This window comes from Rhinolophus sinicus, linkage group LG03 (genome assembly GCF_036562045.2).
Source record: "Rhinolophus sinicus isolate RSC01 linkage group LG03, ASM3656204v1, whole genome shotgun sequence".
Lineage (NCBI taxonomy): Eukaryota > Metazoa > Chordata > Mammalia > Chiroptera > Rhinolophidae > Rhinolophus > Rhinolophus sinicus.
In genome coordinates, this window is record NC_133753.1 from 103,285,903 (window position 1) to 103,303,350 (window position 17,448).

A 17,448-nucleotide genomic window follows, 5' to 3' on the forward strand; every position below is an offset into this window, starting at 1 on the left:
GAAAAATATACAAGAGGGTAAGAGATTTAAGGACTAACATACATTTAATGGATCTCAGTAGGATAGGAGATGAGAGAGTGAGGTGAGACAGTAGCTGAAGAGATAATAGCTGAGAATTTGCCACAACTGAAGGATGGCAGTCCTAAATCGAGAAGCCCAGTGAATGACACACATGATGGATGAAAAGAAATCTACATCTAGACACACAGTAAAACTGTAGAACACCAAAGACAAAGAAAACATCTTAAAAACAGCAGGGGTGGACTACCGATGACTTCTGAATAGCAACAGTGGAAGCCAAAAGATAATGAAATAGCCTCAGTGTGCTGAAAGAAAGTAATTGTTTTTGATTTCTATTTCAGTGAAAATAGCTTTCAAAAATAAAGGAAATTTATTGAAAAATAAATTTCAAAAGTTTGCCATGAGGAAGACATTCTAAGGGATTAAATTCAAGCAGAACGAAACAGACGTACAAAAGAATGTGGTTAAATCAAAATGAAAATTAAATTGAAACAAAAATAATAGATTTTAAAATACAGAATTAAAAATAAACATACAAAAGCTGAATAATTAAGGACCTACCTCCAAGTAATAATTATCAAGATTAAAAGAACGACTGGGATAAAGGATTATTGACTATTTATGCAAATACGTAGTCATTATCAGACATCATTGTAGTGATGGCGGAGGGCCTAAGTAGGTGAGATGATGAGTCACCCAAGAATACGAAAACCATGAAAAGTATTTCTTTAGTAAGCAAAGAAATTCATCTATTTTAGTGATAAGGAGGCTTTCATGGTAATAGGTCATATCTCTCCAAAATGTTTGTGAGACTGATAAATGTAGTATACCGTGTTTTCCCAAAAAGAAGAGCTAGCCACACCATCAGCTCTAATGCGTCTTTTGGAGCAAAAATTAATATAAAATTATAGTAAAATAAGACCAGGTCCTTAATAATATAATATATATAATATAATAAAATAATATAATACCGAGTCTTACATAAGACCGGGTCTTATATTAATTTTTGCTCCAAAAGATGCATTAGAGCTGATTGTCCAGCTAGGTCTTATTTTCGGGGAAACACGGTATATAAACATTTCTGGTAGCAATGTAAAAAATTTGGCATTATGTATCAAGAGCTATAAAGATGTTCATGCTATTTTTTCAGTATTAAGAATTTTAAAATGGAAATAAAAAGGCAAAAGCTGACTTGACAAAGATGTTAAGAAAAATTGTGTGATTCCATTTCAATGCCAGTTGATCATTGAGGCAAGGTCACTGTACACATAGTGGGTCAGGCTCTTGGGAATTTCATTAATGTATCCTGAGAATCAGTGTCCCGGTGTTTCACATGCGTTTGAACCATAGCATATCATAAGACTGTACGTCTGTGTTCCTTTTCTCGGGGAATACACCTCGCTCTTCTGTCCTGGGAGTGCCCTTGTACAGGTCATCCTTGGAAGTGGGAGATTGAAGAGTGCTCGCATGAGGGTGGGGTGGACCTTTGTACACTGGCTCATGTACCCTACGTTTTCTTTTCCCTTGGTTAACTCATTTTTTTACTATAGCTACCCCCAGGGTGGCTCAAGGCGTCCTGCGAATTTAAATAAGTTGACTCAAATAGTTTAACCTCTGTAGCAGTATAGGCGTGTCTGTGATGATGAAAATGTTTATCTATGATTTTCAGTATAGTAGCCACATGTGGCTGCTGAGCGCAAGAAATGTGCTAGTGCTACTGAGGAACTGAATTTTAAATTTTATTTAATCTTACTTAATTTAGATTTAAATAGCTACATGCGGCTGTTATCTAGAGGGACACCCTTCCTGTTGTTCCCTGACTACTGCTTTTTGGCCTTGGCTGGTTGCCTTCTTCTAAAGAGATCACCTGTTCTCCCCATACCACTGTCCTTTAGCAAGACAGCATCAGAGACACACTGTGGGGAGGGAGCAAGCGCTTGATGTTACAAACCCAGAAACAAAGTGGTTTTCTTGTCTGACATTTTACCCTATGAATTGTCTCAGTTCAATTTGTCTTCCATTTCTGTATTTTAAATGACTCAAAGGGATCATTTATCCTTTTTGTATTTAATGTTTTATGGAGTACATGACCATTTTGGTCATTTTTCTTTTTGTTCCAAAGAACTCATCAAGTTCAGAAGTACATATTATGCCTATTTGCATTCCTTATGATTACAGAGCTAACTGTCCCGTTTCAGTTGCTTTCACTTTTTTGTTTCATGGCATGGCCTCTCTTATTAGGAGACTTCTGAGTCTTGACATGATACGATTGATCATATCCTGTTCATTTTGTTGTTCATTTCTAATGAGACACACACACACACCATTAAAACTTTAAAAAGACTGCATTGGTCCTGCTCCAGGGCTTAGGGAGCATTATCTGTGTTCCAGGCTCCCTGGATATTTCCGTTTTGCTTTTCTGCTCTTACTCTTTCTCCCTCACATAGTCTTCGTCAGTACTAAAAAGATGGCCAGTAAAGCACTGTAGGTATATTCAAGAGTTGTTTGTTTCTTTTTTGTCTATCCAACTCTTATTTTAAAATGAGGGGGCTCATAAAAGATCAGAGGTAAAAGGAACGTTCATGGCAAGTGATTGATTTGATTTCTCTGAAGTGATATGATTTCTCTGTTCATACCGTGTTTCCCTGAAAACAAGACCGGGTCTTATATTAAGGTTTGCTCCAAAAGATGCATTAGGGCTTATGTTCAGGGGATGTCATCCTAAAAAATCATGCTAGGGCTTATTTTCCGGTTAGGTCTTATTTTCAGGGAAACACAGTAGAAGAGGAGCCTGGCGCAGGCCACTGGGGGCGTGGATTTGGTTAGTGGTCTGTGCAGCTCACACCCTGGCTGTCTGGGCTGCTGTTTCTGTGAGGACCGGGCTGCCAGCTCCACACGCTTGAGTCCTAACCTGGCCTAGTGTGTCCTCTGGTGTTTGTCGTTAACACCACTGCTGTGGAGGCAATTTCTTCCTGGGAAAGGGAGGGAGGAGATAGGCAGCAGTCACTGAATAAGAGGGACTGGAATGTTCCCTGAATAGTTTTGACTAAAGACTGCGCAGGGAAACGACCGCTTGGAACTGGCAAAGAACAGCTCAGCCAATTTCTGTTGTAATCCAGATTCACCCATTTCTAGAGAGCAGAAAGCTCCCAACAAAATACATCCTTCCCCATTAAGTCTGATTGGACTCAGTCACCGCCAAGGTTCTCTCCTTTGAAAAATTCTGTCATGCTTCCTGAAAAGTTCTGGAAATGAAATAGGACCTTTCATTGCCTCTGTGGCAGTGAGAGACCTCTGTGGCATCTCTGTGGGGCTGTTGGTGTGGCATCTGTCTCCTATTTCTTAACATTGAGTGTGAGTGACATCATCAGATTTATGGCAATTTAAGTTGAGAAGTGGAAATAGCAGTAGGCAGAAAAGTGTCCTAGTGTTGTATTCTGGCTGTGAGAGGGGCTCTATGACTTTGACAAATCATTGCATTTGTAAAATGAGAACACATCTCCTTTTCCTTGTGCTGGAGAATTAAAGGAAAAGTGAGATTATTAAGAAATATGAAATATAATGACAGTATATTCTAAGTGAATGTTCTGATTACGGAAAAATAATACACTTTAGTTGTCCATTTTGACTGGGCCACATTTTAATATGTATTTACTTAAACTTATTCATCCAAGAGAAAAAAATTAGGGCACATAATTTCTGTGATTTTAATCATTCTCTTGCTTGATGCCTTTCCTTAGTCTCCATTTAGGACAGAGATCTCGTTTTGGGAAACAAAATGGACGTTATTTGTTCAGAGATATATGGAAATATGTGTCAGTTGTTTTTATTATTGGTTATTATTATCAAGTTTTATTTCCTCAGTATGTGTACTTTATTACTTGCTGATATCTAAATCTAGCCTAGCAGTTAATTCACGTGGTAACAGATGGGAAATAGATCACAGTTTTTAGTGTTAGGGAAATACATTATCCTCTTTAATAAATAGGAAGAAACTTAGGTACATTTTCAGCCAAAATGATTTTCATGCTAACAGCTCTGTGTTCTCTGGAATATTGGGGCTTCAGTTAAGGGATACCCAGGTATTCAGTAAATTTATTATATATTTAGGTGTGTTTTTAGAATTCCCATTCATGCTTCCAGTCCATAATTTCTTAATCATCCTTTCATATTATGTTCATTTGATTATTTGATCTCTTGCTAAAACTAGAGTTAATTCAACTAAATTGAAAGAGATTACTTTTAACAGGTATCTAATTAGCATACTGTTGATGAAAAAATAATATTTTAGTATTATAATTTTTAAAATTTTGCTTTAGATTTTACATTAGAGTGTTTTTATGTGGTATATGTTTGCTTTTTAATTTTGATAAAATATTCATAATACTTACCATTTTAACCATTTTTAAAAGTGCAGTTCCCTGGCATTAAGTGCATTCTCGCTGTTGTGTGACCATCACCACTAGTGATCTTCAGAACGTTTTCATCAGCGCAAACTAAAACTCTATGTGTATTAAACATAACTCCCTATTATTCCCTCCCCCTAGGCCCTGGCTACTGCCATTCTGCTTTCTGTCTCAATGAATTTAACTAGTATAGGTAACTCGGGAGTGGTGTCCTACAGTATTTGTCCTTTTGTTTCTGGCTTAGTTCGCTTAGATTAATATTTTCAAGGTTCATATACATTGTAGCGTGTATTAGAAGTTCATGCCTTGTTAAGGCTGAAATATATATATATATATATATATATATATATATATATATATATATAATCACATTTTGCTTATCCGTTCATCTGACAATGGACATTGGGTGTCCCCACCTTTTGGCTATTGTGACTAATGCTGTTGTGAACATGGGTGTGCAGCTATCTGTTCAAGTTCCTGCTTTCAGTTCTTTTGGGAAGTGGGATTGCTGCAGCATGGGAATTCTGTGTAATATATTGAAGAACTGCCAAATGTTTTTCTACAGTAGCGGCACCATTTTACATTCCTAACAGCAGTGTGCAGGGTTCCAGTTTTTCCACTTCCTTGCCAACACTTAATATTTAATGTTTATGTGTTGTATTTTTCTAGTGCTTGAAATTCAGCTGAGGCTTTTTGCTGATAGCAAAGTATGAGAACATGTTTTCTAAAGAGAATAATATGCTGTTATAAAGGAATCTTAGATGTTACTTGTCCAGTAACCTGTTTCCTTTTTAGTAAGAAAGGAAACATTCTCTTCACCCAACCTTAGTCTGCTTTACCCACTTTTTTCTATAGTCAATGGGAGAAAGGGAACTTTGCATGTTTCCTATGTTGGATTATGATAAACTGCTAGGTTCTGAAGTGCATCACCTCTTCCTCTCACTTGAGAGAAATTTTAACTGGTTCTGGGTGACATCAGAATTTATTTTGGGATTATGCTGACCTAATTTTATGGGTATAAAATTAGATGGAAAGTGAGGGGATAGATATTCTATCTTAAAAGATAGGTGTTTGGGGCAAATAGTAGTTGGTTTCTGAGCCTTATTTTTTTCTTATGCAAGAAAACTGTAAATTAGGCAGTTTGTGGAGGACCCTCACAGCTATAAGCTTGTGTTTAGCAGGACACTGGGTTTCACTTTCTTCTTTCTTCTCTTGCACAGGGATCATGGCCCAAGTAGCAATGTCTACTCTGCCAGTGGAAGATGAGGAGTCTTCAGAGAGCAGGATGGTGGTGACATTCCTCATGTCTGCTCTCGAGTCCATGGTGAGGCGGGCTACAGTTCTGTAAAACGTCCCCTGGTTGGATGCGATTGGGCTTGTGGATGAGCTGGATTTGTTTTTATAAAACATAGGTTTTTTTGGTCTATTAATAACAATAATTTTTTTGCTTGAATAATAGTTACAGATTTAAGCCTTCCAAATCAAATTTTAATACCATGTTTCAGAATATTCTTAACTTATTTAAAAGTTTAATATTTTAGGATTTCATTTAATTTAACATTTAACATTTAATTTTACATTTAATTTTAACTTTTTCCCTACCAATATTTCGGCAATCCCTTGTTTTGCAAACATTCACTCTGAATTTATGTGTAATATTTGAAGTTTCTCAGAATGAGCTGGGATATTATAGTGTGGTGCTGGTATTTTATTGTATCTGTACAAAGAACAGTACCAGAATTTTGGGCCACAAGAGCATGGTGACTATTTTATATCTATTCTTTGTTTTATTGTGGTATGCATTCACAGTTGTCCTTACTCTGCCACCTATTGCTAAATAGGTAATGTGTTAGCTCTTCATTTTTAAAAGACCTTATATGTAATTACAGCGAAGTATTAAATATTCTTTGGCTGTATTTTTTTGTATTTCTGTGATGGTAGTAATACAATTTGCTTATCATATTTTTATGGACATGTAGCTGGAAATCTAGTATTTGAGTTCATAGATTTAAAAAGCATCAGACTTGGGTATATTTTGACACAATGAAATTATTCTAAGTAGGAGGAGGCTATGTGTTTTCTGTGTTGTGTTGACTAGTATTAGATAGTGTTGTTTTTTTTTTTTTTTTTTAAGATTTTATTGGGGGAAGGGGAACAGGACTTTTATTGGGGAACAATGGTCAAATTGTTGTCCTTTCAGTCTTAGTTGTGGAGGGTGCTGTTCAGCTTCAAGTTGTTCTTTCAGTCTTAGTTGTGGAGGGCGCAGCTCAGCTCCAGGTCCAGTTGCCGTTGCTAGTTGCAGTGGGTGCAGCCCACCATCCCTTGCGGGAGTCGAACCGGCAACCTTGTGGTTGAGAGGACAGGCTCCAACCAACTGAGCCATCCGGGAGCTCAGCGGCAGCTCAGCTCAAGGTGCCGTGTTCAATTTTAGTTGCAGGGGGCGCTGCCCACCATCCCTTGCGGGAGTCGAGGAATTGAACTGGCAACCTTGTGGTTGAGAGCCCATGCTCCAACCAACAACTGAGCCATCCGGGAGGCAGCTCAGCTCAAGGTGCCATGTTCAATCTTAGTTGCAGGGGGCAGAGCCCACCATCCCTTGCGGGACTCGAGGAATTGAACTGGCAACCTTGTGGTTGAGAGCCCATTGGCCCATGTGGGAATCGAACCGGCAGCCTTCGGAGTTAGGAGCACGGAGCTCTAACCGCCTGAGCCACCGGGTTGGCCCAGATAGTGTTTAACCTCACAGGTCTCAGTATGATATAGTTTGCAGATTCTTTTTTGTTTTTCCAGTAGGGCAATTCTTTCTTTTTTTCTATTTAAGAATTTAAAACAATTATCTCCTTAAATAAATTTTAGAATGGTTAGTGGCTATTTACTGTTTTATTTTCTCAATGTCACTCATTTCTGCATCATGATCATAAAACCAGTCAAAATTTGTGGCTAAAATGTTAAATGATAATTTAGAGATTAAATCCTACTCTGTTGATAATTAAAATATGTTTTTTTACTACTGATCTCTACATAAAATAACATGTGGTCACATAGGACCTGTTCTCTTCCTTAGAATGTCTCTATAGTTTTATCACCTTGGCAGTCACTTTATTATTCTCAGCTTTTATTTGCTCCTCACCAGCAGGAGTAAGAGTAGCTCTCCTCAGGCTCCGAGTTGTATATTACGAAGTATAATTACAAGTGTGTAGGTCGCTTTGTCCTTCCTTTGGCCCAGAGATTTCTTTGATCTAATCCTTGGACAGTCCCTGAATCTTGCTTTGATGTTTCATAGATACTGCCTTTGGTGACAGGGTTGTCCAACTAAGGGGGTGGATGGTGCCCCGAGATTGCACTCTCATTTGTCACAAGGTTAGTAAATGTAATTTTACAGGTGAGCAGCCACTGCATCTCATATAAATGCAGTATAACAAAAGTATATCTCCTACAGCATGATGGCTCACCTCTAGGTCAGAAGTTCTCTATTATGGTTCAAAAGATTTCTAATCATTGCAGTAGGTATAACGTTATTTATTCAAGATAACGTTTAAAACAATGTTATGCAAGTAATTTCCATTTAAGAAATTAAAAAGTGGTTATTGTACAAATAAAAAACAAATGGAGGAAAGCTGTAGTTTTCAACAAATGGTACTGTGAGAAAATAGACTATTATGCAAAAAAAAATTTTTTTTTCAAGTGTTTATCATGTACCAAGTTAAATTCTAGATGAGTAAAACTAAAAAAGTTATGTTAAGACAAATTTAAAAACTAAAAAAATTATAATTGTATGTTTAATTCCATAAGTAGCTTTCCTATGCCTAAAATCAATGAGGTATTTTTATGCATCAGTGGGGAAACGCAACTAAACATAGTAGAAAAATAAGCAAAGGATATGCTGATTTACAGAAATATTTCTCAGGTACGATATTCTTTCATTTTAATAACAATCAATGGATTATTGAGTATACTAGGCACACTTTTAAAATGTTTCTGGAAAAGTTGCACAGTAACATTTGTTAGGATATCATGAGATACGTCTTCTAGAAGTGCAGCTGGGAGTGTGAGCTGATAGAGCCTTCTTTAGAAAACAATTTGCAGTAGATTTTGAAAACTTTTAAAGTATTTACTTTCATAGTCAAAATTTTTTTTGACTCTTGTTTCATGTTCCTGACTCTCTTCTGAGAAAGTCATTCAAGATACACAAAAATATTTTGTTTCCAGATTATTTCAGTGTTATTTTTAGGAGTGATAATTGGAATCACCAACATTTTCAATAAGATCAGCGTGAAATGAATTATTGTATATCCATAAAATGGAATCTTACATACTCTTTAAGATTTTAAATACTTAATCTCAGAAATATACTTAAAGTCTACTCACCTGAATGTGATTCCTGCTGTGTATGCGCATGAAGATATTTCTGGAGGTAGAATTATATAATGGTTGTTGTGCTGTGGCTTCCAGACCTCACGTTAGGATTGGTGGCACTGATCGTCCCAGCTGCTGTGTGTGTTAGAGGCACCCTTGCCCAGGGTCTCCTCTCCCTCTCCTTGGGGAGGGCTGTTCCAGCTCAGAGCTGTCCTTATGCAGGTGCATCAGCTTTCAACTCCCCGGAGCTCTGCTGTTCAGTTCTCTCTTGGCTGAATCCCGCGCCCCTCACACCCCACAGGTGTTATGGAGAGGACTCTCCAGTAAGCGCGTGTGCAAATCTGAGTCTGTTTCTTGGGAATTTGACCTATAACAGATTACAAGGGATTTCTACCTTTTTTTCTTATAAATTCTGTTTCCTTCTGTTTAAAATCAAGGTTAAACACCATTTAGAAAGAGAGGTACCTTAAAAAAACGGGGGCTTTTTTTGTATATGACAACTTAAATCCGGAAAATAGGAACTTTATCTGTTTCCAGGTTATGTATTAAGACAGTTTAAGTGATAAGATTTTTTTATTCAGCCAGCAAGCAAAAATGGTGCTTTTAAATTACATCTGTATATCACATAAGGTTTGCTGTTTGTATTTCAGTGTAAAGAACTGGCTAAGTCCAAGGCAGAAGTGGCCTGCATCGCAGTGTATGAAACAGACGTGTTTGTTGTCGGAACTGAGAGAGGACGCGCTTTTGTCAACACCAGAAAGGATTTTCAGAAAGATTTCGTGAAATACTGTAAGTATTGTATTTTTATCTTTTGTATTTTATAAGTATTAAATCTAAATATTTATGCTTAACATGTATTTTATTCTAAAGCAGAATGAAATTTATACTAAAAAATACTTTCTGAAATGTCCATGAAGACATTCAAAGTGCTCAGAAGAATCACTGACATGGTAATATGTAAGAGTAAATACTGAAGGATTTAAGAAAATTGTAAATGTTTATTGTGCTCTGCTTTGTGCTTGGCATTACTCTGGGTTGGTGAAACACATTAGAGAAGATAGAGAAATTTTGAACTGATTAAAAGTTCTTATTCAGATAAGCAGTTCTTTTCTTGATAGATGTTAGATGTGTTGAAAACAAGCCGTTCTCTGTGCGGTACATTTTTGTAAGCATGATGCAAAATTAAGCAGGTCTCTCCGACTCCCTCAGTGGAGTCAACTTGTCAGAACCTTAGTGACTTTTGGGGTCCTCCAGTCTATTGTAGGGTGTTAACACTATGGCCTTCCACAGTCTGACAGTTTCGTATCTATGTTTAACCCGACACTGTCAGTAGGTTTCATAGTAACTTGGTGATACAGCATATTCTTAAACATGGACAGAGAACAAAAAAGGGGATAGTGATAGGCATATAATAGAATAGTCTTTAAGATCCAAGCTTAAATTTCCATTATCAAGTTGGATCCAATTCATGATAAATAGAGCAGATCATGGGTAAGTAAAAATAGATTTCTGAATTCATTAATTTCAATTCTTAATTGTATTTTCAGTCCTTTTAAAAAAACATCTCTTCTCCATTGTTTGCCTTCCTTCCCACCTGGCTCTGATCTTTTAAACTTCATGGTAGTAATCTATTAAAATTTTTTCATCATTTCTTATCATTTTGAGAATTTTTAAGGCTTTGAGGATGTTTGTGTTTAAATTTATGCTGATAATGTTGCTTTATATTTTTATCAGCTGCCATCTGTCTGTCTCATGAATACTATAATCTCCCGCTGGCATCTGTGTTTATATTCCTGTTCCTTATATCACCGTGCTATGGTTCTCCAGTGGTTAGAACTAAGCATTAGGGGATTGTCCTCAGTTGCAAATTGTAGTCCCTGCCTATTAATAGTCATACTTTCTTTCTATTGCCAATAATTTGATGTCATGGAAAATAATCTTTCGATAGAATCCTTTTTTTTCTTTTTTTTTTTTAAGAGAAGTAATCCTTTATTTTCTTGTTTCACAAATTAAGCTGGCTGTGCTGGTTGTTTGGATAGAGTTCTTCTTCTTTTTTTTTTTTTTTAAGATTTTATTGGGGAAGGAGAACAGGACTTTATTGGGGAACAATGTGTACTTCCAGGACTTTTTTTTTCCAAGTCAAGTTGTTGTCCTTTCAATCTTAGTTGTGGAGGGTGCCGTTCAGCTTCAAGTTATTGTCCTTTCAGTCTGAGTTGTGGAGGGCGCAGCTCAGCTCCAGGTCCAGTTGCCGTTGCTAGTTGCAGGGGGCAGAGCCCACCATCCCTTGCGGGACTCGAGGAGTTGAACCAGCAACCTTGTGGTTGAGAGCCCATTGGCCCATGTGGGAATCGAACCAGCAGCCTTCAGAGTTAGGAGCACGGAGCTCTAACTGCCTGAGCCACCGGGTCAGCCCCTGGATAGAATTCTTAAGTAACTAATATTTGTATAAATTACTTTGTAGATAGGGATCAATAGTGGTCTTCTGAAGCCTAATCAATAGGTTTGTAAGTCAGTTTTAGAAATTTTGGGGGAGAATTATAAGCTCTTTTGCAGGATTTAGAAAAGCACTATCCAATAGAAATAATGTGAATCACTCATATAATTTGAAATTTTCTAATTATGACATTGACAAAAAGTAAGGGGAAAGAAGTAAAATTCATTTTAGTGCTTATATTTTAACTTGATACGTCTAAAATATTCAAGTAATCAATATAAAAAATTATTAATGGGGTTTTTTGCATATTGTTTTGGTACTAAGTCTTCAAAGCCCAGTGTATATTGCAGACTTACAAGACGTCTTAATTTGGACTGTTGCATTTCAAGTGCTCAGTGGCCATAGGTATCTAGTGGCTATCGTGTCAGACTTTGCAAGCCTAGAATATTTTTTGTGGTGATAATCTTCCTATATTTAAGTTTGTAGCTGATAAATTACTCTTAAGGAAATTTTTCTTTTGAAACTACTAGTAGCTAATTTGTAGGCTTTTTAGTTATAGCTACACTTATTTCAGAGGTGATCACCTGCTCTTGTTATTTTCATTCAAGTCATCTATATCTTTTAGGTTTTTCTATTTAAAATTCCTTGTCTTCCTTTTCCTTTCTGTTTTTATATAACACACAATAAATGTTAAAACACATGGACAAATATTCTTACTAAAGGCCAGATACTAAGCTAATGGATGCAGGCTTTTCATGTCATTAATATGTTATAGGTGTTGAAGAAGAAGAAAAGGCCGCAGAGATGCATAAAATGAAATCTACAACCCAGGCGAATCGGATGAGTGTAGATGCTGTAGAGATTGAAACACTCAGAAAAACAGTTGAGGACTATTTCTGCTTTTGCTATGGTAGGTTATACACTTGAATTTTCCAAAAGATATGAAATTGAGTTTTCTAAAGGGTAGATTTAATATATAACACTCTCACAAATTGAATGCACTAATTTCCAAATATTGGGTTTAACGTTAGGAAAAATCTTACTATTTCCAGTTTGAAGGAACCCAGAAATAGATATAGATATTAGTGCTGTTTTGTTTTGTTGTTGTTTTTTAAAAAGCAGTTTTAGAGTCACAGCAAATTTAAGAGGAAGGTACCGAGGTTTCCCATGGAACACGTATCGCCCTACATGCATAGCCCTTCACTGTCAGTATCCCTCACCACAGGGGGTGGGGGATACACCCCCTATCCATCGCCACATCATAATCACTCAAAGAAAGGTGTTTATTTTTGACATGTGCGCCAATTCCCCGAAAAACGACATTTCGTGAATCCAATTATGTGGTAAACAAAGGGGGAGGGTACAGGTCATGCTGTGAGGTTGGAGGTGAAATTCACCTCTGGGAAATGAGGTTTATAGCAGGTGCGGGCTCACTGCGTGGGACACACCGACAGGTTGACAGCATACCATCACTTGTCAATGTAGGTTTTGTTTATCTAATAAGTTTTTATGAGACTATTAACCAAAAATTGCCTGATATTTTATGATAACAGTTGAATTTGTCAGGCTTCCATGTTCTGAGGCTGAATAGTATATGAGAAGATCGTGTTATACCAGCTGGGGCCATTGTGAAGAAAGAGAATAGTGCAAGAAATCACCCATTGTTCCTTTCCTTTCTGTAGGTTTTATTTTATATAAATATCTTACATACTTTCCATTTGGGCCCTTTAGATCCATTTCAGGTTTACAACTTCTGCTAACATGAGAGAAGGGACCTATAGTATTTCAGATTAGTTTTGAAATCACATATTACAGGAAAGCATGAATACCGTTCACTGAGCCATGATAAACTGATGATGGTTTAGTTTTTGAACCTTAACCATTTAGTGATGTTTATCTTCTTTCCACCTCACCCCTGTCCCTCACCCCCAGGGAAAGCTTTAGGCAAATCAACAGTGGTGCCTGTTCCTTACGAGAAGATGTTGCGAGACCAGTCAGCTGTGGTAGTGCAGGGGCTTCCAGAAGGAGTTGCCTTTAAACACCCAGAGAACTATGATCTTACAACTCTGAAATGGATTTTGGAGAACAAAGCAGGGATTTCATTTATCATTAAGAGGTAAAGTACTTTCTCCCTCTCTCATATAAAGTTGAATATTTAGCTTATTTTTAAAATTCATGCTTGTTGTAGAAGTCACTTAAATGTATGCTTTATAGTAATTTTGTTTTGTGTACTCATGTATAGTTTTTTGTTTTGTTTTAATGCAGACCTTTCCTAGAGCCAAAGAAGCACCTAGGTAAGTGATTGCTTTGCTTACGTGATAGTTGGATGGGTTCCTAAACCTGTTTTGCCAAATTTAATACGTTTTAATGATTTCTCTTTTACTTTCTTTGAGAATATGATTTAAGATTCTTTGGAGTGGGGTATTGTGATGTTTATATAAACCAATGAAAATCATTGAGCTGAAAAAGTAGAGACTTCTTTTTTTTAAAAGATTTTTTTTTTTTTAATTGGAGAAGGGGAACGGGACTTTATTGGGGAACAGTATGTACTTCCAAGACTTTTTCCCAAGTCAAGTTGTTGTCCTTTCAATCTTAGTTGTGGAGGGTGCAGCTCAGCTCTAGGTCCAGTTGCTGTTGTTAGTTGCAGGGGGCGCAGCCCACCATCCCTTGCGGGAGTCAAACCGGCAACCTTGTGGTAGAGATGACATGCTCTAACCAACTGAGCCATCTGGGAGCTCAGCGGCAGCTCAGCTCAAGGTGCTGTGTTCAATCTTAGTTGCAGGGGGCACTGCCCACCATCCCTTGCAGGAGTTGAGGAATAGAACTGGCAACCTTGTGGTTGAGAGCCCACTGGCGCATGTGGGAATTCAACTGGCAGCCTTCGGCATTAGGAGCACGGAGCTCCAACCGCCTGAGCCACCGGGTCGGCCCGAGACTTGTTTTTTGTTAGCTCTGCTACTTGCTTTATGATGTATTCAAGGTTTTATGTTGGCTGCATGTAAGGTCATTTACTAGATCTGCCCTCATTTCCCAGAATTATGGATGTGATTTAATTTCCCTAATGTTCATTGAACAGGCATGGAATTATTGGTCACAAGATTGGGTGGGAGAGGATACACAACTATGTATAAGCATTAAAGCTTTTAGGTGCTGGTGGTCTAACGGAAGAGATAAAAAGCCCACAAAGTTACTACAGCAAGAGCACGACGTACACAGTGCAGGAATGGTTAGAGAAAGTACTTTGGAAGTTCATTGGAGGAATGATTCTTTTATAGCCCAGGAAGGCTTTCATGAGGAAGAGGGCATTAAGATGGGTCCTTTTGAAGAATGAGGAGGATTTCAACAGGACTTTCTTTTGGAAGTCGAGCCATTCCACTTGAAAGAAAAAGTGACATTTATAAAACTGGTACCCTTGGAACAAGGTTTATTTGAGACTTTTGACAGTAAATAACCATTATCATTGATAACCTCTTAACCAATGTAAGGATGAAAGAACAATACCATATACACATTGAAACATATTTTGTTTTAAATATCCTTTGTTTTGTTCTCACCATGATGAAAGATTGATTTTTTTAGAAGCTTTATTGAGGTATAATTGATATGCCATAAAATTCACCAGCTTTAAGTATGTAATTCAGTGATTTTTGGTAAATGTACAGTTAAAAAACTAAACAGTTTTACAGCCATTGCCACAATCTATAATTTTGTAATATTTTCATCATCCCCTCTGTTATTGCAGGAATGTTATATAAGTGAAATAATACAGTATATATCCTTTTGAAATTAGCTTTTTTCACTCGGCATAATTCAGTTGAGATTCAACCCAGTTGTTGAGTATATCAATAGTTTTTTCCTTTTAATTACTGAGTAGTAACTACTCGTTATATGAACATACCAACCATTTATTCATCAGTCAATAGACATTTAGATCATTTCCCCTTGGGTATTAATAATGCCACTATGAACATAGATAGTTTTTTTCTGGCTATATACTTTAATTTCTCTTGGATATATATGCCTTGGAGTGGAATTGCTGGGTCAGAGGGCAATTTTACATTTGACTAAGAAGCTGCCAAACTGTTCTCCAAAGTGGCTGCACCATTATATGATCTTACAAGCGTCACCTGAGGGTTCAAGTTTCTCCACATCCCTGTCAGCATTTGTTAGTAGTATCTTTTTGGTTTCTGCCATCCTAAATGTGTGAAATGGTATTTCCTTGTGGTTTTGATTTGCATATCAGTAATTACTAATGTTGACTGTCTTTTCACGTGCTTATTGGCCATTCATGTATATTCTTTGGAGAAATGTCTATTAAGATATTTCCACGAATTTTAATTGTGTTATTTGTATTTTTATTGAGTTCTTCAGATAATCTTGCTGTAAATATTTTCTCCAGTTTTACAAGTTGTCTTTTCACTTGTTTGATGATGTCTTTTGAGAAACATAAGTTTTTAATTTTTGTGAAGTCCACTTGTGCTTTGGACATCGTTATCTAAGAAACTGTTGCCTAACCCAAGGTCATGTTTTGTCATGTTTTCATTTATAAGTTTTATAGCTTTAGTTCTTACATTTAGATCTACGATCAATTTTGAGTTAATTTTTGTATATGGTACACGGTAAGGGTATAAATTCATCTTCCAGTTGTGCCACAATTTGTTGAAAAAATGATCCTTTCTTCTGGAATTGCTTTGGATCTTTGTTAAAAGTTAGTTGACCCTGACTATTTCTGGGCTTTCTACATGGTGTGAATTATATTTTGTGTGAATCAAGACAGTTTATCTCTTTGCAGTCTGAATGATTCTTATTTCTTAATCCTGTTGGTAAGGCTAGAACATGCAATACAGTATTGAATAGAAGTGGGGAAGGCAGACGTAGCCTTGTTCTCAATATTCCCTTGAAGGCATTCAAGCTTTTTACCATTATGATGTTAGCTGTTGGTTTTTTGTATATGTTCTTTTCAAGACTGAGAAAGAAAAGATTCTTTGTCATGTTTAAGTTAAAATTCGGACTTTTTCATGATCAGTATCTTTTTCCCCTGAAGTTTTCTAGAATAGCTTTTGTCTGCCATTTGTATTTTGTGAAATCTTTTATTCTAGAAACTTATTTTGAAACATTGGGGCCTGATCGTTAATTAATGAATATTTCCATAGGGTATTTATAATGAGTGGTTTGTATGACTCAGTTTCTTTGCCATATTATTGTCAAAGTAATTGAAATGTTCTGATTTTAATGGGATTATTTAAAAATTTTTTAACAGTTTTATTGAGATATAATTTACATACAGTAAAGTATACATATTTAAAATGTACAGTTTGATAAGTTTTGACACATGCATATCCTGAAAACCATTACAATCAAAATAGTGAACACATCTTTCACCCGCAAGTTTCCTTACACCCCTTAGTAATTCTTTCCTCTGTTCTTTTCGGCCTTTGTCCCCAGGTAACTACTGAGCTTGCTGTCACTGTAGATATGTTTATATTTTCTAGATTTTTTTTATATAAATGGAGTCATTTAGTATGTACTTTTTTTGTTTGACTTCTTTGGAGACTTATGTTGTTTCATGTGTCTGTAGTTCATTGTTTTTTTCTTTTCTGAGTAGTATTCCATTGTATAAATATACTACAATTTGTTTACTCATTCACCTGTCTGTGAAAATTTGTGTTTTTGTTTCTTGGCTATTTTAAAGAAAATGGTATGAATATTTGAGTGCAAGTCTTCATGTGGGCATATATTTTCATTTCTCTTCAGTAAATAACCTAAAGTTGGAATGGTTAGATCATATAGTAGTTATATATTTAACTTTTTAAGAAACTGCCAAACTGGTTTTTTACATGACTGTTCCATTCCCACTAGCAGTGTATGATAGTTGTGCTACATCTTTAGCAGCATTTGGTGGGGTCAGTCATTTTCTCTTTTCCATTCTTTTTTTTTTCATACATAAAATTCACAATGTTGACGTGGACAATTCAGTGGGTTTTAGTATATTTACGAGATGTACAACTATCACTACTTCTAATTCCAGAACACTTCCCTCACCCTAAAAAGAAACCTTATACCTATTAGCAGTCACTGCTTTCCAGTTCTTTAGAGCCAGGTCTACTCTAATAGAAATCTTTGTCATCATTTATACATCAGTAAAGTCTTACTCTACATTACTAGAGTAATAGTATATTGTGGTATTTGTTTCACTGATAAAAATAAGAGCTTTTTCATTAAAGGAAGGGT

General features: G+C 36.5%; 1 protein-coding gene across 13 annotated transcripts in view; it reads left to right on the forward strand.

Annotated features, from left to right (window-relative positions):
• The window catches only part of GTF2I (general transcription factor IIi), a 94,959-nt gene that overhangs the window by 18,283 nt on the left and 59,228 nt on the right, over positions 1-17,448 (forward strand). For all 13 annotated transcript variants that reach the window (XM_074328439.1, XM_074328445.1, XM_019754947.2 and 10 more), the window contains 5 exons: positions 5,648-5,751; positions 9,434-9,572; positions 11,993-12,127; positions 13,150-13,333; positions 13,483-13,511. In XM_074328439.1, coding sequence (XP_074184540.1) covers positions 5,648-5,751; positions 9,434-9,572; positions 11,993-12,127; positions 13,150-13,333; positions 13,483-13,511 — 591 coding nt within the window. The remainder of the gene's footprint in view (positions 1-5,647; positions 5,752-9,433; positions 9,573-11,992; positions 12,128-13,149; positions 13,334-13,482; positions 13,512-17,448) is intronic.